At 43.1% G+C, this 19,971-nt stretch overlaps 3 protein-coding genes across 5 annotated transcripts in view; 1 reads left to right on the top strand and 2 right to left on the bottom strand.

Annotated features, from left to right (window-relative positions):
* Window positions 1–69: 69 nt before the first annotated feature.
* LOC125291516 (flagellum-associated coiled-coil domain-containing protein 1-like) lies at window positions 70–2,040 on the bottom strand. Of its 2 annotated transcripts, XM_048238233.1 has the most exons (9): window positions 1,927–2,038; window positions 1,701–1,794; window positions 1,559–1,620; window positions 1,307–1,404; window positions 1,167–1,219; window positions 910–1,006; window positions 671–774; window positions 500–589; window positions 70–296 (listed from the first exon to the last, which is right to left on the bottom strand). In XM_048238233.1, coding segments are annotated over exons 1-9 (696 nt in total). In that variant the 5' UTR covers window positions 1,929–2,038; the 3' UTR covers window positions 70–200. The 2 variants fall into 2 exon arrangements, with proteins under 2 accessions (XP_048094190.1, XP_048094191.1); XM_048238234.1 differs by lacking the exon at window positions 1,167–1,219 and having other exon boundaries at window positions 910–1,023; window positions 1,927–2,040.
* A 64-nt stretch (window positions 2,041–2,104) lies between these two features.
* prkra (protein kinase, interferon-inducible double stranded RNA dependent activator) lies at window positions 2,105–7,200 on the top strand. Of its 2 annotated transcripts, none has more exons than XM_048238231.1 (8): window positions 2,105–2,313; window positions 2,920–3,092; window positions 3,265–3,346; window positions 3,456–3,531; window positions 3,660–3,777; window positions 4,336–4,430; window positions 4,532–4,694; window positions 6,994–7,200. In XM_048238231.1, exons 1-8 carry the CDS (start codon window positions 2,291–2,293, stop codon window positions 7,149–7,151), a joined length of 888 nt encoding a protein of 295 aa, XP_048094188.1. In that variant the 5' UTR covers window positions 2,105–2,290; the 3' UTR covers window positions 7,152–7,200. The 2 variants fall into 2 exon arrangements, with proteins under 2 accessions (XP_048094188.1, XP_048094189.1); XM_048238232.1 differs by lacking the exon at window positions 2,105–2,313 and adding an exon at window positions 2,320–2,629.
* Window positions 7,201–9,719: 2,519 nt separating this feature from the next.
* osbpl6 (oxysterol binding protein-like 6) overlaps window positions 9,720–19,971 on the bottom strand; it is a 37,740-nt gene continuing 27,488 nt past the window's right edge. Inside the window, exons 14-22 of the mRNA XM_048238235.1 lie at window positions 19,232–19,319; window positions 18,030–18,283; window positions 16,979–17,121; window positions 16,010–16,126; window positions 15,360–15,504; window positions 14,903–15,047; window positions 14,313–14,439; window positions 13,944–14,066; window positions 9,720–12,979 (exon numbers count right to left, since the gene is read on the bottom strand). Of these exons, the coding sequence (XP_048094192.1) occupies window positions 12,871–12,979; window positions 13,944–14,066; window positions 14,313–14,439; window positions 14,903–15,047; window positions 15,360–15,504; window positions 16,010–16,126; window positions 16,979–17,121; window positions 18,030–18,283; window positions 19,232–19,319 (1,251 nt within the window). The 3' untranslated portion in view covers window positions 9,720–12,870. The remainder of the gene's footprint in view (window positions 12,980–13,943; window positions 14,067–14,312; window positions 14,440–14,902; window positions 15,048–15,359; window positions 15,505–16,009; window positions 16,127–16,978; window positions 17,122–18,029; window positions 18,284–19,231; window positions 19,320–19,971) is intronic.

Below are 19,971 nucleotides of genomic sequence, written 5' to 3'. Positions count from 1 at the left end.
AACAACAACAACAACAATAATAATAATAATAATAATAATAATAATAAAAGAAGACAGGATAAATTGGTGTTGAGATTTCTGATACAATCTTTTATTCACGATAAGGATAGATTCAAAGTCTTTCAATGTGTGCAGTAGTACTAAAGGACGTCCATGCACTTCATCAGAGCAAACCTATATCCATACTGTGGGTCTCACAGTCACTCTAGTGCTGCGTTGGACTGAGTCAACTGCAGAGTGGTCACTCGCCTGCGGGTGAGCTCCTTCTTAGCGTCAACAGCTGAGGAGTTATGGTTCTGTAAGAAGACAGGGGAACACTTAGGAGTTATGGTTCTGTAAGAAGATGGGAACACTGTGAAGTTATGGTTCTGTAAGAAGACAGGGGAAAACTGTGGAGTTATGTATCTGTAAAAAGACGCAGGAATCCTGCGTCAGAAAAGGAGAGGAACTGTTTGTTTTTTTCAGAATGAGGGACAGCTGGCAATGACTGCAGTCTTACCATTATTTCCAGCTGGTATTGGGTCTGCATGAGAGCAGTGTTCAACAAGGTGACGGATACCTCTTTTTCTGACAGCTCCTTTTCAAGTGCCTAGGCCACATCAAACATAATAATATTTTATAGCTAATATTGTTTCTAGTTGGGAAATGAATTGTACAGTTTCCATAATACCTTTATTTCAGTGCTGTAATGAGAATGTAGTTCTGCGATTTCAGCCTCAAAGGCCTTTCGTTGTTCTTCCTTTTCCATCTCACATTGGCTCAGTTGTTTCTTTACTACAATGGAAAAGGTGACACACTGCAACAGTCTGTTCAAGCAACTGCAGTAACTGTTCTACATTTTTGTCTCTGCCAAAATATAAAAATTCAGATTCATAATAGTAGATAATATACCGTATCTCCAATACTCACAACTCATCATTTGCTCCAAGAGATCCCTCTCTTGCTCTTCTCTCCAGCTGTTCTCCTTTTTCAGCCAACTGCTGCGCATTTCTTCAACAATGCTGTCCTTAAACCCAAACAATCCTTTTGAGAATTACAGAACAACAGTTGCCTTAATTCAGAATGTCTAGAAAAGGAGTTAAGTGAATGACATCACTGACTTGTGTAAATAGCTATTTCACCGAATAATAATATAATAATAATCAACAGACTAATGGGCTCCTCACCTTGTAGGTACGAAAGGAGCTTTTCAGGAAGTCATAGTCTTTTTCCAGCAAGGCTATTGTATAGACCAAAAGGACAGTAATAAAATGCTTTGGAAACCAGAATCAGCAGAATGCAATTCTGTAGTGTTCTTAGTTATTACCATAGCGTTCAGCTGCGTAACTCCTTTCATCTTCCATGTGTTGGGAGTGGAGCTCCACAATATTTTCGATCTCCTTTTTGTGTGCCTCGACCAGCTGGCTAAAACGTTGGGGTTGGAAGAGACCTTTTAGTATTTTGTTGGTTCATTCTCACATTCAATTTAATGGATAGACTGAATGGTCATAAGAAATACTAGCATCTCTTACTAATGCTAAGAGAATATGCAGAAAAATATGCAGTAGGATGCTCCTACTTCATCTCCAGCTGATGCATCTGCCTGACTCTTTCTGCCCGCCTGTCAGACTCTTCGAGCAGCTGTGAGAAGAGAAGCAAAGTTTCAAGGAAGTGCAAAAGTGTATAACAGGGAGCACGCACAGGTTAAAGAGGAGTCTCACCGCACGGCAGCTATGCTGATGGGACCTGCGCTCATCCTTCAGAAGAGCAGTCAGTTTGCCCATTTGCTCTTGCATGTCCTGAAGTACCACCTGCCTGTCAAGAAAAATCCGAGGTTAAGTCAACTGCAACAATTGTGCAGTAATGTTATGTAAGGAACAGATGAGTGTTGGAAATCGGAAAGCCATAATTTAGTGGGTTTGTTCTTTCATGAACATGAACACTCACATTTTCGCGTGGCTTTAGGGTTAGGGGGTGCTGGCAGTCCAGTTGAGATGTGTTGAAATGTGAGTTCTAAAGTGTAATGAAGTCACAATGGTATTCTTTTGTGTCACCTGACCCTGAACTAATAATAGGCTAATAATAAAAAATAAAACATAAACGAAATCATTAAGGACTGCATTGTAATAAACCAATGAAAAAGCCCGCAACAAGAATGTTTTAAATGTAATTTGCTTTTAATCATGCCAGTCAAAGTTTGGACAGTTATGATTGGGCAAGCAACTTCATGTTACACTGCGATAGGCCTACAAATTACGTCAGCCATTAAACCCGCCTGCTTTTGGGAAGACATCTCTACTGGTGGAGTCCGATGGACACATTAGCTACGAAGAAGTAAACAAATGCGTAATTCAGATATTAGATAAAGTGTTTCTGTGTTCATGTGGTCGGTCGCCTGCGTTAATAATAAGGCGGCAACATTTTAGCAACTTCTGGCACGTGCGTGTGTGGGTGCGCGCGAGCGCTCATCTTTCTTTGGCTACTTAGTAGCTTATCATTTGCTAGCTTGCCAGAACAGTTTGCCCGGACGCACGTTGGCTAACATTAGCTTGCCGCATAGTAACGTCAGATTCTGAAAGTAGCTTTACCAGTTAACTTATATTCGATATCACTTCAGCAACTTTTCATTCTGTGAGATCAAAACGAACAGGTGAAATTGCATTTTGCTGTCCATTAATCTACCGGCATCAGTCCGTTAAAGGGAGTGCCTAACTAAACTGGCAAGAAGCTTTGTGTTAACATAAATATTAACGTTTGAAAGAATAGATAAGAGGACACTAACTAAAAGAAAGCCTACACTGTCCATGTAATCACACTACTGCACTATATCTATACCTCAGTGTTTGTAAACTTCACTATTCACTGTTTTGATGAGCGGACTGTAGGCGCACGCTACCTGTGCTCCTTTTCGTCTGACAGAATGTCATACCCTTATTGCAGCATTTCCGAGCAAACTCAGATGGCATGTCCTGAGAAAACACCCATTCAAATTCTTCATGAATATGGCACGAAAATTGATTGCCTTCCAATTTATGACATGGAGAAAGCAGAGGGTACACCACATCAGCCGAATTTTGTTTTTACTGTCACCATAGGTGAAATAACCTGCAGAGGTCAGTCACATTGTGTTTTCTGTTGTGCTATAATAATATTGTTATTAAGGATTAATTAGTCATTTTGTGTAATTGGAAATGCATATTGGCATTATCTGGATGTCAGTTAAGAGGAGGAAATGTCAAGATTCAAGCTCAGAGGCTGATTTTTGTGTCCTTTCTGGAAATTCAGGTCAAGGATTCAGTAAGAAAGCTGCAAAACATCAGGCTGCTGAGGCTGCACTGAAGGTCTTGGAAATGGATCCTGGGGCTCTGTAAGCTAGTTTACACTGTAGTACAGTACACTACAGTATACTAACATGACATACACACAAAAGACTTAGATGGACCAGACATCTAATATGCTTTGTGTCTCCATTGTAGGCCTGTGCTTCAGCGAACTGAGAACAACGGACTCTGTGAGCCAAATGATCAGCAGAACCCTGTCGGAGTGCTACAGGTGTTGTTCTGTGTTTTCTTCTGTTTGTTTCTCAGATTTCAGTCCTTTCTGTGTAGCTTACTCGTTGCAACTCATTTTTGTGGATATTGTTTTACACACGTTGAAACAAACTTTATCCATCCTCACAGGAGCTGGCTCTTCAGAGGTCATGGCATCTCCCTGAGTATGTGGTGGTGATGGAGACAGGTCCCTGCCACAACAAGGAGTTCTCCGTCACCTGCAGACTGGAGAACCTTATGGAGACCGGTAGCTTTAGAGAATGTGTTATTTGATGTGTGTGTGTGTGAGAGAGAGAGAGAGAGAGAGAGAAGTGTGTGTTTTTAAGATTGTGAGGTGTATAAACATAATGGTAAAATATTAGCAGGACCAAGTTAATGCGAGTTCTAGGTAGAGTCTAGTATCAGTACTGTCTGGTCAGTTAAAGGTGCAGTCAGTGATTGTGCTCGAATCACATAAAATACTTTTAAAACAAACACAACTTGGGGGGCGCTGTGGCGCAACAGGCTACAGCACCCGTACCATGTACGGGTCCAAGTGCCCACGGGGACCCAGGTTCGAATCCGACCTGCGGTCATGTCCCGATGATCCCACCCCATCTCCCTCTCTCCCACTCACTTCCTGTCTATCTTCACTATCCTGTCAGAATAAAGGCAAAAAGCCCAAAAAATATAACAAAACAAACACAACTTACTGTGTAATCGCTGACTGTGCCTTTAAATGTATCAGTCATGTGATGTGTGAGTTCTCTAAACATGCTTAACATAATTAACAATGAAATGTTGTCATCATGAATGTATATATTAGGAACAGGAAGTTCAAAGAAAATGGCCAAGAAGGTTGCGGCTGAGAAAATTCTTGAGAAACTCCAAAGCCTATCAGGGTCCGCTGAAATTACATGGGTATGTTATAAGTTAGTTTTTTTCATCGTTGAAAATATTTAAACAGTCCTTCAAATGGCTTCCTCTTTGAACTCTGCCTAACAGTCCTTTCACATCCTCAGACACCGAAGCCCATAGTCTACTTGGAAAGTCTGCGCCACTCGACAAGTGATACAATTTCTCAACTGAGGAGGACTCCTCTCAGCATCCCGAACACAGACTACGTCCAGATGATGCAGGACATATCGCAGGAGCAGGGCTTTGAGATCATTTACCACAATATAGGTGATTAAGCTTCTTCATCAGCTTGAAATGAAATATGGATTGGAATAGCTACACCAGGGGCCTCATTTATAAAAAAAATGCGTAGAAACCACCCTTAATTTGATCTTAGATAATTTCTGAAGTGATCGTACACCCCTTCATCAATATCATTAGTAAGCAATACTTACCCCAATAGAGTTCGAATGATTGAATAAAAAACCTAAGGACATTTATCCTGCAGAAGAGTTGCTGCTTACATCTCGGGCTCTATCTTGGCGCAGCGCAAAGCATATTTCTATCATGAATCAAATCTTACACTCGACTTTTTCGCCATGCGTGTCACTTATTGAAGAAATGCGCTCAGGGGTGTGGCAATTAACGACCTAAGGTGTGGTCTGGCGCATTATCTAAAAATCACTTATCTTAAAAGCATTACGCCACTGAAAAACCTGGTCTATAGCGAAAGATCCATATGAAGCACAGCTGAAGACGCACTGTCACGAGATGTAAGCAGCAACTCCTCTGCAGGATATATGTCCTTAGGTTTTTTATTCAGTGATTCGAACTGTGTCGAACTGTGTTGCTTTTTTTTCAGGCTGTTTTTGATTGTAACCCATTGTCAGTTAATAGTGAAAGTAATTAACTGTTTTGTTGTTGACTATGACACCACGGTGAAGTTAGTTTCACTTTGCCAATGAGTTCAAATAATAGACGAGTGCAGATGCGTGTAGGCTATTAGTGATGGGGACGAGACCGCCTATGCCGAGTCCGAGTCAAGACCGAGTCTTTGAAGGGTCGAGACCGAGTCTGTTGGTTTCCAAATACAGTCGAGTCAGAGTCAAGACCGAGGAAGCAAGAGCAAGAAGCTCTTTGAGGAAGCAAGTCCGAGTCGAGACCGAGTCCTTTAGGAGTCGAGACCAAGACCATAAAAAAATGTCAGTTTTCATAATTTAATATCACCCCAGTTAATAATCAACCATTAGGCCTACAGACTAAGCTAGATTGGGAATTGTTTAGAGGAGCAGTCTTAACGTCTTAATATGGACTATGCTGACCTACAGACATTCACCGGCAGCAGAGCCATAGAGATAAATAAACGGCTCTGACGGCAGTATCTTTGCATTGCACCATGGCGCTGCTTGCTGTTAAAGGAAATGACAGATGTAATTTTCATTGGTTTAAATGTTACGCCCTAAACACACCCATGACTGATTAAGAAATATAAGAACTGCCTTTTTGCACCAGGCGGCCAACGTTTGATAACAAAATCACCCCTAATGTGGACTGGACAAACCCCTAAGATATTCGTCAGTGACCATGCGTTTTAGATCGCCGAGATAGGGCCCCTCGTGACAGTGCATCTTCAGCTTCGTATGCGCCTTTCGCTATAGACCAGGTTTTTCTTGGTCAGTGGCATAATGCTTTTTAGATGGTGTAAGATAACATTTTTTATATAATGCGCCAGACCACACCGTAGGTCGTTAATTGCCACACCCCTGGGCGCATTGTGTAATAAAAGAGAAAGGCATGGCGAAAAACTCAAGATGGGAATACGCTTTGCGTCGTGATAAGAATACGCTGTGTGCTGGGTTTCAGATTGCCAAGATAGCGTCCCCATATATGAGGATGTGAGGCCCTGCTTTCAGACTATAACTTCCGTCCCTTGGTGGTGTATAGATTATATAAAATACCTATAGCCTACATGCAAATATTACCTTTCTGTTACGGAGCTGGGAATACCATGAGCACAAATGTAATTTTCATCTCTTAAATGAGGGCAATTGGACATTATATTAATCATTATTATTAAGAGAACACAAAATATATACTAGATCACCTGTAAGAATGTTAGTCACTCTATAGTAGGCCTTCGTGGTTTATTTTAGATGTTATGAAATAAGTAGGCTAAGCTATAGGCCCACCTTTTTTTTCACTTTTTTAAGTAGGCTAGTTCTCATTAGTTTCGTGTCAAACCATGAAACATTAAGCTGCGCCCAGTCTTCAAAAACTACTTCAAAAAACTTCTGCTGGTATTGATCATGCATATGGCAAAGAAAGGCATGAGATTGTTGGTCTTGGAATTTTTTAATTCCAAGTTCTTGGACCTTAGATTACTTGCAGTACCCCGGCATTGCCACAAGGAAATGGTCGTACGTCAGGTTGGAACCTGACTTGGAGATAATCGGAGAAAATCTGAGCATTGGCATGGATTTGAGCGTAAGGACGGTCTAAGATTAAATCTGTGCATAAGGAAGTTTTGTAAATGAGGCCTCAGGCATGTCTGAAAATAATTCTTAACCACCCTGTGTGTCATTCACAGATGAGCTGACGGTGAACGGGCAGTACCAGTGCTTAGTGCAGCTATCTACCATGCCAGTGACTGTGTGCCATGGGACTGGCATCACTATTGGCAACGCACAGAATGACGCAGCACACAGTGCGCTTCAATATATCAAGATCATGGCTACGATGAAATAAGTCATTCCTGCTCTATAAATTAAATTGTACAGCGACATATGACATTGTTTTTGTGGCTAGCTGGTCCTTTTATTTTCCTTGGGCCTAAACCTATGTACAGGACAAATTCCCATGGAGTAGTCCTGTACACAAGGTGTCTTCAATTAATTATGGAACAATCATTCTTGAGACATAATGGACCGAACTGTGACTTCAAAACTTGAGGTATACACCAAACCATGATTTTTAGTGTACCGTTATACTCCCTAGACCCCATTACATACTGCTAAAAAAAATTAAGGGAACACTTTGATCATACACTGGATCGGTACTCTGACACTGTTCGGTACTGAGCACAAGTAAAATTTTTGAGGCGAGTGTTTTATTTTGCAAGAACTGTCAGACATTCTGTGAATAGTTTGAGAATGGAGAAAAGGGTGGAAGGTTTCAAAAAATGTGTTTTAACAATTGTGGCAAACTGTAAGTGTTCCCTTAATTTTTTTTAGCAGTATTGTTGCTGCTAACGACGCATACATGTACGTATCATGGCTGCCATGCATATTCTGCGTTTGTTTGGTGCTTTGTCACGCACGTTGATGCGAGGTCTAACAGCAAGTATAACTTAGCCCTATCACAAAGATATTGTGAGATCAATATTTGTGAGATTATATTAAAATATATCTCTACAGATTAGAATATGTGAAATACTGGTACATGTAGTTTCATTTGTTTTTGCATAGTTTATTTTATTTAAATTTTGCTTCATGTTTTGTTAAAAAAAAAATGTCTTTTGGCTCAAGAATGACTGATCATACTCACAACACACAGGTTTACATACAGTCGTATGAAAAAGTTTGGGCACCCCTGACCATTTCCATGATTTTCATTTATAAAATAATTGGGTGTTTGGAATCAAATAACTGATGGACACATTAATATTTCAGTAGTGAATTGAGGTTTATTGGATTAACAGAAAATGTACAATATGCATGCAAAAACGAAATTAGACAGGTGCATAAATTTGGGCACCCCAACAGAAAAAGCACATCAATATTTAGTAGAGCCTCCTTTTGCAAAAGTAACAGCCTCTAGAGGCGTCCTATAGATTGTAATGAGTGTCTGGATTCTGGATGAAGGTATGTTGGACCATTCCTCCTGAACATCTCCAGTTCAGTTAGGGTTGATGGTTGCCGAGCATGGACAGCCCACTTCAAATCATCCCACAGATTTTCATGATATTCAGGTCTGGGGATTGGGATGGCCATTCCAGAACGTTGTACTTGTTCCTTTGCATAGATGGAGTAGATTTTGAGCAGTGTTTTGGGTCATTGTCATTGGAATCCATGCGACCCTCAACTTTAACAAGATTCCCAGTGCTTGCCACTGGCCACACAGCCCCACAGCATGATGGAACCTCCACCAAATTCTACTGTGGGTAGCAAGTGTTTTTCTTGGAACGCTGTTCTTTTGCCGCCATGCATAACGCCCCTTGTTATGACCAAATAACTCAATCTTTGCTTCATCGGTCCACAGCACCTTATTCCAAAATGAAGCTGGCTTGTCTAAATGTGCGTTTGCATACCTCAAGTGACTGTTTGTGGCGTGTGTGTAGAAAAGGCTTCTTCCGCATCACTCTCCCGTACAGCTTCTTGTGCAAAGTGCGCTGAATTGTTGAACGATGCAGTGACACAATCTGCAGCAAGATGGTGGTATGTGGGCTGTTTTTGACTGTTCTCACCATCCTTCGCCTTTACCTCTCCGATATTTTACTTGGCCTGCCACTTTTGGCCTTAACAAGAATTGTGCCTGTGGGCTTCCATTTCCTCACAGTGGACACTGACAGCTTAAATCTCTGCGATAGCTTTTTGTAGCCTTCCTCTAAACCATAATGTTGAACAATCTTTGTTTTCAAGTCATTTGAGAGTTGTTTTGAGGCCCCCATGTTGCCACTCTTTTTGACTCTTGGAAAGTCAAAGAGAAGAACAACTTGCAATTACAGTAGACACCTTTAAATTCCTTTTCTCATGATTGGATGCACCTGTCTATGAAGTTCAAGGCTTAATGAGCTCACCAAATTAATTGTGTGTTCCAATTTATCAATGCCAAGTAGTTACAGGTATTCAAATCAACAAAATGACAAGGGTGCCAAAATCTTTGCACAGCCTATTTTTCACATCTGATTTAATTTCATACAACTTCATATTGCTACACTAAAAATCTTTGTCTGGAAAATACCCCAGTACTCGGCTTTTATTAGAAAATGAATGGCATGCCACTGTTTCTTATTATGCAGCCTCAGAGGGGTGCCTAAACATTTTCATACCACAGTTTGTAAATCGAGGGGGTTGGTTATACTGTTATACATTTAAGTTAAGTTAAGTTATATATTTTGAACACCGGTCTAAATAAAGTACCAGTATACATACTTAGGTCATGTTTTGATTGTTAACATGTATCTGAAAACTTTTAAAGTTGAAGTAGCCTTTTATGGCACCATTTGTTTGAAGATGAATATGTACTTCAGTTCAATCACTTTTTCAGTGGATTGAGATTCCAGTGTGTGGACTGTTTGAAATAAATATATCAATGTTGAAGATACATGATTTTATTTATTTTTTTCCTGAATTACATCCGGTTATGTACTGTGCTAATACATGTTTGTAAATGTCAACAGAAGACGCTTGATCCTTGATCAAGTACTCAGATTTCTGACACCATAGAAATGAACCAAACACATGTCCATCTGGAAGTATCTTGTCATCTTGTCAGCTGTTTGAAATTGTTTAACTGGAGTGCCTGTGCAGTCAACACTTGATGTCCCCCACACTAATACAACAACAGGAGGCATGATTTTTTTCTATAGTTGTTTTTTTTTTATATTAGAACAAGCACTATGTAGCAGCAGTGTACAGTGTTCATGGAAAGATATGTTCTTATACAATTGCACTTCTTCAGAGGGAACCCATCATTATATGGATTGATGTAACAAAGATGACAGCCCATCACAGCACGCAATCGTGCATGTCTGCTTAAGGGGGAAATCCAAAGTGAAAAAAACTCCCAATTGAAAAACACAAACAAGAAAATCAAACAAACAAAATATTTTTGTAAGGCATTTGCAACATTCATTGGCAGGCTATGTCTTTTACACATGCAGATATAAGGAACAGTACAATGTGACTAATCAGACACTGAGTCCCTTAGCTTAGCTTTAGTTAACCAAGATCAGCAACAGGACTTTATCTGACTTCAGATACAGCAAACTATTTGATGCCAAAATGTCTTAAAATATAAAATTCTTAACTGGACAACATTTGATCATCATATGAAGTCTTCGTTACATCAACAATCAACTCCCAATAAATATGCATATAACCACGTCGTTACCATCCTTGGTCAAAACCATTGCCACAATATGACAATGCACCCTGATGCTTCTGCACAGTGAACACAGTATTGATAACTGCTTTTCACTACTCATCTGTAAAATGAATGACCGCATCAAGAGCCGGAATCAGCAGCTGATGTACACTGCGTTGTCTGTCCACCATTATACATAGTAACAAGTCTTTCTATACTTCACCACCTTGATCAAGTACACGTGTGGCACACATATAAGCACACTGGACAGCATGACTGGAATTCCCTTTCAATTTTCAAGAAAAATGACCCTTAGGCCAATGAGTGGTTGCTCTGCAGGGAAGATTTATGTGACTTAGTAGAATCAGCCATTTGGGGTGTAGAGAGCACAAGTCCAGCTTTGTTCATCCCATTGTTACAGACACTGCTTTAGGAGAGAGCCGGTAAGCTATGTAGAAGCGGTAGTGTTAGTTGAGGAAACACTCTCCTAGTTATTGGATCATAAGAGTCTGTGGTCAAACGGTGTTCAGTAGATGTGTTAAGGCACAGCAAGTGGAGCTGACGCAGTGAAACATGTCTTAACACAGTGAACAACACACTGCGTTGAGTGAAGCTATTGTATGGAATTGAGTACTTAACACATCAGGCTACTTGTCTAATATCCGTGATGTATTTTCCTGTAACCTAAGGACAAAACATTCTACAGAACACAAGAAGATTATGGTCCTTAATATAATTTACACAAGCCTATAACAATTAAAAAAAAAAAAAAAAAAAACTGTATACGTCGCTTGCTTAGATGTATGGTTGATGTCTTGATCAATTTGAGCATTTGTTGTATTTAAGTTTTGTTTTACATGTATTTAAGAATCAGAAAATAATGATTCCGTAGTAAACTAAAGCATGTTAAAAACGATAGTAGTTTCCAAAACTATTGTGTGTAAAAAAAGCATGGAATGTGTATCTAAAAAAATGCAAGGCAGTGGTGATGGAAAGGTCTTTAAATCAAATGTCCTGTACACTGGTCGTTTTGGTAAATCCTTGTATCATGGCCATAAACTCTCCTGGTATATATAACTTCTTCATTTAACATTCACATTTCTGTTTGAGTATTCTTTCTTCTTTGGCTTATGAAAATCATAAATTCTATTCTATATCTGTATGATTCCCTCACGCCAGTTATCTGCCAAGCCTCTGACCTCTGTGTGCCTGGAATACAGAATGTGGTTTAAGTCCCTAATCTCTGACTGCCTTCTGTTTCTTTATGTAGTACCTACTGACAGCCAGCAGGGGGACCCAGTGGTATGTATATCCCAGAGCCGTATACAGTATACAGGTACTGTATATACGGCTCTGGTATTTCCTGGTGGATATACGTCAAATTGTATAGTGTAAAAACAGAAAAAAGCAGAGTAGAAGCAGAGGATGTTGTGTGGAAGTCCAAATGCTGAGTTCATAGAGGCAAAAGAGGGACAAGGTCTGAAGTCTGCTGGCAACTACAGAGCTGCACATTGTCTTTGAGATCAGCTCTCAACATCATTTACAATAAAATCTAATTCTTTGGGTGCGTCATTGGGATAAATCAAATGTTGGGTGCATGTGCACACATGACTAGTGTCCACTTGTGTACTCCACAGAACATTCTCAACAATCAAACCAGAGCCGCGTGTGTTCCAAGAGAGAGTACAGCTATGATAGAGGTTCACGGACAAGGCTCTGTTGCCTGTGGGTGAGGCTCACACATTGATTGGATGCCTATTTTAATGTGTTCACTTTTCTTCATCTTTTTTGTTGTTTTTTACAAAAATACCACTACTTTTTAAATCTACAAATGAGGTGACAAGTCATTTTAGCATATGCCAATGAAAAAGCTGCCTTCTAAACATGCATGATATATTGTAGGTATAGTTCACTGAGACCTAAGCTCAAACACTGGCCTAACCCATATAGCGCTGTAACAAATCAACCGAGCGGTCACAAAAAGCTTAAAGTGTGTGACAGTAGTGGTGGTAAGCCAACTTTGTTTTAATCATGTTTTTTGTGTGTTTTTCTTTTAAGGCAAGGAAATACTCAAAAGCCTGACATGGTCTCAAGGGGGTAGATCTACACGGTGGCCTTAGACGAACTGCCCTGACCAACCTGTTTTCTGCGAGTTAGTGGGGAGGGCACAGTCTGAGACTGCGTTGAACAAGACTGGATGCTGCAGGCCTTCGGCTGGTGGCTGTGGTTAGTTATCGCTCAGTTCCGCAGTCCGACACAACGTTTTATGCATGTAGCCTTGACATAGAGATCGCAGCTCTCAACATCATTGTGCATAGGTAAAGCTTCTTTTTGTCGGCGATGATGATATGTTGAGCGCAGGAAGGCATCCATCCAAGTGCTACCACAGTTGAGGGTTCTCCATCTTCACGAAGCCGGGATCTTTGCGAAGCTCCCAGTAGGTATTGTTGGACACCCATCTCTCTCTCTGGCTGAGATCCACAACTTTCCTGAAATGGCAGAAGGAAAGGAAAACGCTTTTATGAAGTCCACTGTTGTTTGATGCTGCTGCACGTATGCAATACTGACACAGGAAACAGTGCTCGTTACACTTCGCTTCTCTTTGTTGTATTGTTTTGTTTGTTTGTTGTATTTTCCTTCCCACTATGTTAAGCGACCTTGGGTTTGAGAAAGGCGCTATATAAACTAAACATATTATTATTATTATTATTATTATTATTATTTGTGAATATTTGTGAACAAATTTGTGAACAAACACACGCGACGCGACGCACGCGACGCGACGCATCGCGACGCGACGCGACGCACGACGCGACGCGACGCGGAAACACACACACACACACCGGAAAAGCATGGACTCAATGTAACTGATCTGTACCTTCACATGCTTGCAAACATGTTGAAGAGAGGATGTCACTCGATCCTAGCTGATGTTAATGATTACCAACCAGTGGATTTTTTATCAGGCGCACCTCTGAAATGTTCTTATAAGGCAATGTTTGGGATTGTGGCTGACGTTGCTAGCTGGAAGGTTTCGCAAACATCACATTTTTAGGTACTTGCCACAACATGTCTACTGTGGTTGATTACCACTACTTCTGCAGCATGTAGGTACTTAGCCTGGGGCTAAGTTATCTTTCTAAATATTCTACACAATCCCCTATATGTATTTTGTTAGCCTAAACCTATTCAAAATGTAAGCAGTAAAAACTGCTTTTCCCAAGTGTTTTTAAATTATACTTTGCAGGAGTTTCAAACCACTGTGCAAATTGTTATTCTGCACTATATTATTGCCCAATTAACCATCTGTTTTTTGAGTGAGATACCGTATGTGTCAGTGTCTTTACTGTTTCACGAGAGAAGGTTGAGGCTGAAGTATTTCCTGAGATGGACACACCACCCTGATCGTATCTCTCTGGTGTACTAAGCGCTCTGACGCCGCAGCGTGCTCACTTGAAGAAGCGCGGCTGGTACTTGGTGTTGTTCTCGTCGTTCCACTTCCTCCGGGTCCTCTGGAGGTCCTCGATGCGCTGCTTCTCGGCGGCCGCCATCTCCACGTTACCCTCCTCCAGGAACCTGAGGGGGCAGCAGCGCTCATTAGGATCACAATCCCCACACTAATCACACGCTGCGCTCAAACCACTCCACCCGCCTCTTCACCACTGCTGATTGCTGGTTGCTTTTCTGAGACAAGACAGTGAAGTGAGGAGTGCAGCAGCAGCAGCAGCAGCAGCAGGCGGCAGTATTTTGTATCTGTATCTGCCGGCACGCTTTGATGCACTGCGCCCCACAGGGCATGAGGTGCTCTGTGTGGATACGTACCTCTGATCGGGCCTGAAGCGGGCGTCGGTGGGCGGCAGCATGTCCTTCATCACGGGGCACAGCTCATTCAGCTCGATGGCAAAGCGGGTGAAGCCGTAATACAGCTCGTAGTCCATGGGCATGGAGCCTGACATAAATGAAATGGCAGCCATCACACAAAAAGATTCCCTTGATGTGAAAATCAGACTAAAACCCACCAGTGAGGGCTATTGCTGTGTGCTTGTGAATTTTGTCTAAATGAGAATCTACATTTAACAGTTCAGCAACAGTTGTGCCAGGAACGAAAACAAAACAGGACATTGAACACACTGTTGGTTGGTACTAATTGGAAAATTACACCCCAATCTTAAGGAGAGTGACACCGCAACCACCACATCTTGTGTGGCTGCCATAACAGTGTATCTCCCAGAGTAAACACAACAAGGGCTCATTACAAGTAAGAGTGGTATTTACATGGTATCAAGCCCATTAATTACAGTGTGAAAATAAACAGACAGCACTGTTTACAACAGGCCCCACATTCAGAAACCACTCTGGCAGTTTCTTCCATTCCTGCGCTGCTTAACAACCCAGAAGTGCCTTTGAAGTACCTGGCCTCCAGATGCACTTGGCAGAGGGCGGGACGCCGCAGTAGAGCCCCTCGTGCCACTTCCCAAACAGCCGGTGCACCACCTTCCCCTCCTGGTCCATCACGAAGCCCTGCACCTCATTCACATTGGAGCTCCAGTAGTTCCCCTGCAAAAGCACAAGCCCATGAAAGAGTCTCTCGGCTGGACTAACACGGCCCCCCACACACTGGGCTCAGTCCCTCTCCCTCCGGAGCAGCCGAGCTGCTGTAGCACTTAAATGCCGGTGGGGGCATAAGCTGCATTACACGGACCGGCTATTTTTAGGCAGTGCTGCATGACTCCCGTTCCAAGTGTTCGGAGCTGCGCTGCCTGCCGGCTTTTTTGAGCATGGGAAAGAAGGCCTCACCTTGACACACACACACACACACACACACACCCTGTGAGTGTGCTTTTTTGAGCATGGGAAAGGAGGCCTCACCTTGACAAAAGTGAGCTTGCAGATGCAGGCGCTGCTCTTGGTGTTGCGGATGGTGATCTCGCCGTAGTGCTCGATCCACCGCCTCCCACTCAGGATGTTGTGCACACAGGTGGTGACTTTGTTCCACTCGTAGTGGTCTCCATAGCTGCAGAGACAGGGGCACTCGTTAAATTCAGATTAAGGCTCGTTTAACGAATGAGCGAGACGTTTGCTTCCACATCATTGGTGCAGTGGAAATAAAGTCCTTGGCTTTAAGCTTTCCCTGGTAGGCTCAGTAAAACTCTTCAAAGCTGCACACTGGCTTGTGAACACACTGTTCCTCAGAATCTGGGGGCTTGGGGGAGGAGGCTGGTGCTGACACACTTGCAGTTCATTCCTCTGATTTATTTGTCATCTGTGTGGTGAACACTCAAAGCCGAAACAGTTCCCTTTGATAGTGAGCAAGCGGCTTTCAGCAATAACTCACCCCATCCGAAACCCCAAATATTCTCAAAAGGTGAGAAACATCTCTATTAGCCTTTCAGAGATTGCAAGGAAATAATAAGGATGCTTCACTGACGTGAACAAACACCTGTCTGATTGAGCTACAGGAGGGAGGGGAAAATGGGAGTATAAGAGAGAACAAGATTTGCTGAGTGTCTGCAGGTTACCTTGGAAGCATGACGTTAACGGTCCCAATGGGAAGGATTTCCATCGATTTCCCCCAAAACTTATTTTTCCATCTGACATCTATGATAATAAAACATGGAGACAACATCACAATTCTACTACAGCATTTAGTCACAATCTCATGTCTATTAATGTCAAATAAAAAAGATAATAACGGATACTACAGTAACAGTTCTGCATGCACTGCACATTTATCAAATACAACCTACTTTTACATGTTAATTATTATGCCCTGAGCAGAATTATATAATATGTATGATGAGTCAGCACAGACTAGTGGGGAGTATATCACTTCAGCATGCACTGCAGGGAATGATACAGAACACAGGACTTCTGCACGCATGAACAAACATATCACACGCAGCACAGACTAGTACGGAGTATACTTAACACACTGCAATGATACACAAACAGGATAAACACACACACACAAACACACACACACACGCACAAACACAAACACACAAACACACACACACACACACACACACGGATTGAGAGGGAATGCATTTGATCAGCATGTAATAGGCTGATAGGGTTAGAGTGTTTCCAGAGTGGAGGCATATTCAAGTGTGTCACATGAGGCCGGCAGTGAGTCACTGTCTCCCGCTAAGAGGAAGAGGTCTAAGCTGGCTTAAGGCAATGTCACAGAGTGTGTGCACGCATGCGTGCCAATGTGTGTGTGTGTGTGTGCATATATGCAAGTATATTTGTACAGGAAAGAGTGTGTATGTGTGTGTGTCCCTAAAGGTTTGTATGTGTGTTTCCAATAGCCTCTGGGCGAGGGGAAAAAGCACAATGCTGACAAATGCACTTTTACCATTGGAAAACCGGAGGAAAAGGAGGAGATGTGTTTTGATGGAGGACCGTGCTGCCTGGGCACAGGTCAAGAGGTCACTCCTGCGGAGGCGCCACCCCACCTACGGGAAAGACACCACGAGCCAAAGGGCCTCACCTGTTCCGAGAAAAAGCAAAAGCCCTTGTCCTCCCGGATACATTCGTACGTCTCTCCAAGTAAAGGGTTGAATGGCTTGCTTCCCGCTCTGTAGTACGTGGATGAATATCCTGAGATTGCAAACGCAGCAACTAGGACCTGCAGAAAAGGAGGACACAGCAAGCTTTAGTGCTGTCGAAGAAGTTAACTGGCGCGCCATCTCAAATCTAGCTGGATAAACCGAAACAGGAAGTAGCAGCCAAATGAACCCAGTGCAGCGCAAATGAGGCCCAGAGCTGAAATGGTCTCAGAAGACCCAAGCAGATCAGAGGAATTCTAATTCTATTTCTGTGATGCTATGGCAAAGAACTGGAACTAGGCTGCCAAAAAAGGGAGTGAATGTGGGGGTGAGCCATGCATTGTGTGTGTGTTTGTGTGTGTGTGTGTGCGCGGAAGGAGGGGGCTTGCATGTGTGCGTGTGTGTCTGAGCCCCAGGGTTGCTCCACTTCCCACAGCATGTGACAGACCCAAGCAGTGTGCCGCTCTGCCATGCTCTCTTTGTTCTCCCTCCCTAGATGTGCTGCTAAAGCCAGTTCCTCAGACGCTAGATGTGCTGCTAAAGCTAGTTCCTCAGACGCTAGATGTACTGCTAAAGCCAGTTCCTCAGACGCTAGATGTGCTGCTAAAGCTAGTTCCTCAGACACTAGATGTACTGCTAAAGCTAGTTCCTCAGACGCTAGATGTGCTGCTAAAGCTAGTTCCTCAGACGCTAGATGTGCTGCTAAAGCTAGTTCTTCAGATGCTAGATGTGCTGCTAAAGCCAGTTCCTCAGACACTAGATGTGCTGCTAAAGCTAGTTCCTCAGATGCTAGATGTGCTGCTAAAGCTAGTTCTTCAGACGCTCCTGCAGCAGCACTACATTTTCTATGTTTTCACTCTTTTGTGCACACTGTAGGAGGGTGGACTGTGAGTGGACCTGACATATGGGCATGTCCAAATGGACCTCAGTCTGCATGCCTATGTCCTGCGTGTCCTGTCTGCTTGTCTGTGAGCGGCGCTGACGGTACCATGCGTTCATAGGGGTCCTCGGTGTCGGCGGCCTTGTCCAGCAGTTCGGTGTACTCCAGCTCCTCGCACATGTGCTGCAGAGTGTTGAGCGGCTCGTTCAGCTCCACCGGCATGGACACCTTGGACAGGTCTTTGCCGATGTTGTTGCGCAGGATGTTCCAGAGGTTGATGTTGCTGGTGTCCGGGGAGGGCGCGGGCAGGCACGAGCGGCGTCCATTACGGAAGGCCCCGCCGGCCAGGTCACCGTTGGCAACTGCAAACCAAACATCGCAGAGCCAGTTGGACCTCAAGAAGGAGCTTACTCAATAGCATTTGCTTTCCAAAGCAGCTACCCTAACAGCATTCTGATTTAGCTTGAAAAACTTTGTAAAACTACCACTACTTGGATATCTGTGTATTAGATTATACAGTGGAATCCAACTGTGAAAACAATGTAGGGAACATCCTGTGTTGTTCCTTATTCCGGACTGTGCCTTATCAACACAGGCAGGTTATTGCACGGGGCAGTGAGCGAGTTAATATCTGTCCAAGGCAATCTATGAGGTAGGTGTAAGGCAAAAGCAAAGAATGTTACAAAGGACAAAACAAGGTGAACCAGTGGTCTCATGTCTGGACTGTCTTAAATCCTAATCATGTGTCCGACAAATATGTGCCAGTGGCTGGCCCAGATATTAAGTGTAGGTGAGGCACTGGTCATGCTTGTGATGGATGGCTCAGGCCACTGCAACAAGATTGGATTAGGTGGGAGGGTGTGGGAACAAGCAACTTTGCTTTGGGGCTCTGAAGACAACGGCCCTGCTGCAACCCCATGGATCATTTCCAAATCAGAACAGCTTTTTAAATGTATTTTTTTGAGACAGACCTGATCATGTAACTCAGGTAATTGAGTGTATCTGTATATGTGGTAGCGGCAGAGTACAGAGTGATTAAGGTCTGAAAGTTAACACTGAACACTGAAGCCTTCCAGGGGGCAAACTTATTAATTGTGGAAGCAGGGGTCTTCACAAGGTGACCTCTAATTACGAGAGAAAGGCTGGATGGACAGTGGGTGGGCAGGAGTGCATGGCAGTAACACACAGGGGCCGCCCACAGCCCCACCTCCCCTGCCCTCTCCTCTCCTCCCTTTTCCCTCTTCATCCCCCCATCACATTAGCTTCTCTCTCTCATGGAGCACAGGAAGAGAAGAGAGACGGTCGCCTACTTTGTCGGGAGACGTTGTCATTGACGCTGGCGTTGTCCTCGGAAATGTTATCGCTCACATCGCTGACGTATGACTCATCGTCTGATGCCTGCAAGACAGGAGACAGAAGCGGGGAGAGTGCGTGTTAGACTGAGGCGGGTTTTCCTTTTTTTTTCTCTATTGGGGACGGAGGGAGAGGGGAGGGGGTCAGTTTGGACCATCACCAACTACCCCCAGCAGCAGCCCATAAAGAAAGCATGAGGATGCCAAAGTCAATTTTCTGTTCTTGCTGCTGTCTACTATCTCTTCCCCCTCTCTCTTCCTCTTCCTCTCTCTCTCTCTCTCTTTCTCTCACACACACACCAACTCTCTCTCCTCTCTCTGCAGTCCTTGCTGGAGAGAACACTGGGGTGAGAAATCAGTTAAGACTGCATCACGACTTGTGGCTGCTACACCGTGAAATGCTGCAGTGTATGTTCCCTTGCTTCAAAAAAAAAAAAAAAAAAAAAAAAAAAGAGACCAGGAGCTGTGGGCATTGATTAATGCCAAGAAAGTGCTTACAGGGCTTAGTGCTTGTACCTTAACACTGTGAAACCTACACGTGCATTACTCACATCATGTCTCATTTTGTTATGGCTATTACCGATTACATGGACGCTTACTGGTAACTATCCATCTGTCTAGAGCCCAGATGCCCTATGAGAGCTGCAGGGCTTTCTGTGGCTAACACGGTGGAGTGAATGTATTTCTATTGGGAGTCT

The sequence above is a fragment of the Alosa alosa genome, chromosome 3 (assembly GCF_017589495.1).
Source record: "Alosa alosa isolate M-15738 ecotype Scorff River chromosome 3, AALO_Geno_1.1, whole genome shotgun sequence".
NCBI lineage: Eukaryota > Metazoa > Chordata > Actinopteri > Clupeiformes > Clupeidae > Alosa > Alosa alosa.
This window is presented reverse-complemented; position numbering and strand designations above follow the sequence as displayed.

What these genes read in the sequence shown, in the direction of transcription:
- LOC125291516 (XM_048238233.1), bottom strand. An exon ending in TTACGCAGCTGAACGCTATG is followed by an intron (nt 1,220 to 1,306) that starts GTAATAACTAAG and finishes TCTATACAATAG; the next exon opens with CCTTGCTGGAAAAAGACTAT. An exon ending in CTTGGAGCAAATGATGAGTT is followed by an intron (nt 775 to 909) that starts GTGAGTATTGGA and finishes TTTCCATTGTAG; the next exon opens with TAAAGAAACAACTGAGCCAA.
- prkra (XM_048238231.1), top strand. Translation starts at nt 2,291, where the DNA reads ATGGACACATTAGCTACGAAGAA. An exon ending in GGAGAACCTTATGGAGACCG is followed by an intron (nt 3,778 to 4,335) that starts GTAGCTTTAGAG and finishes TGTATATATTAG; the next exon opens with GAACAGGAAGTTCAAAGAAA. An exon ending in GGTCCGCTGAAATTACATGG is followed by an intron (nt 4,431 to 4,531) that starts GTATGTTATAAG and finishes TCACATCCTCAG; the next exon opens with ACACCGAAGCCCATAGTCTA.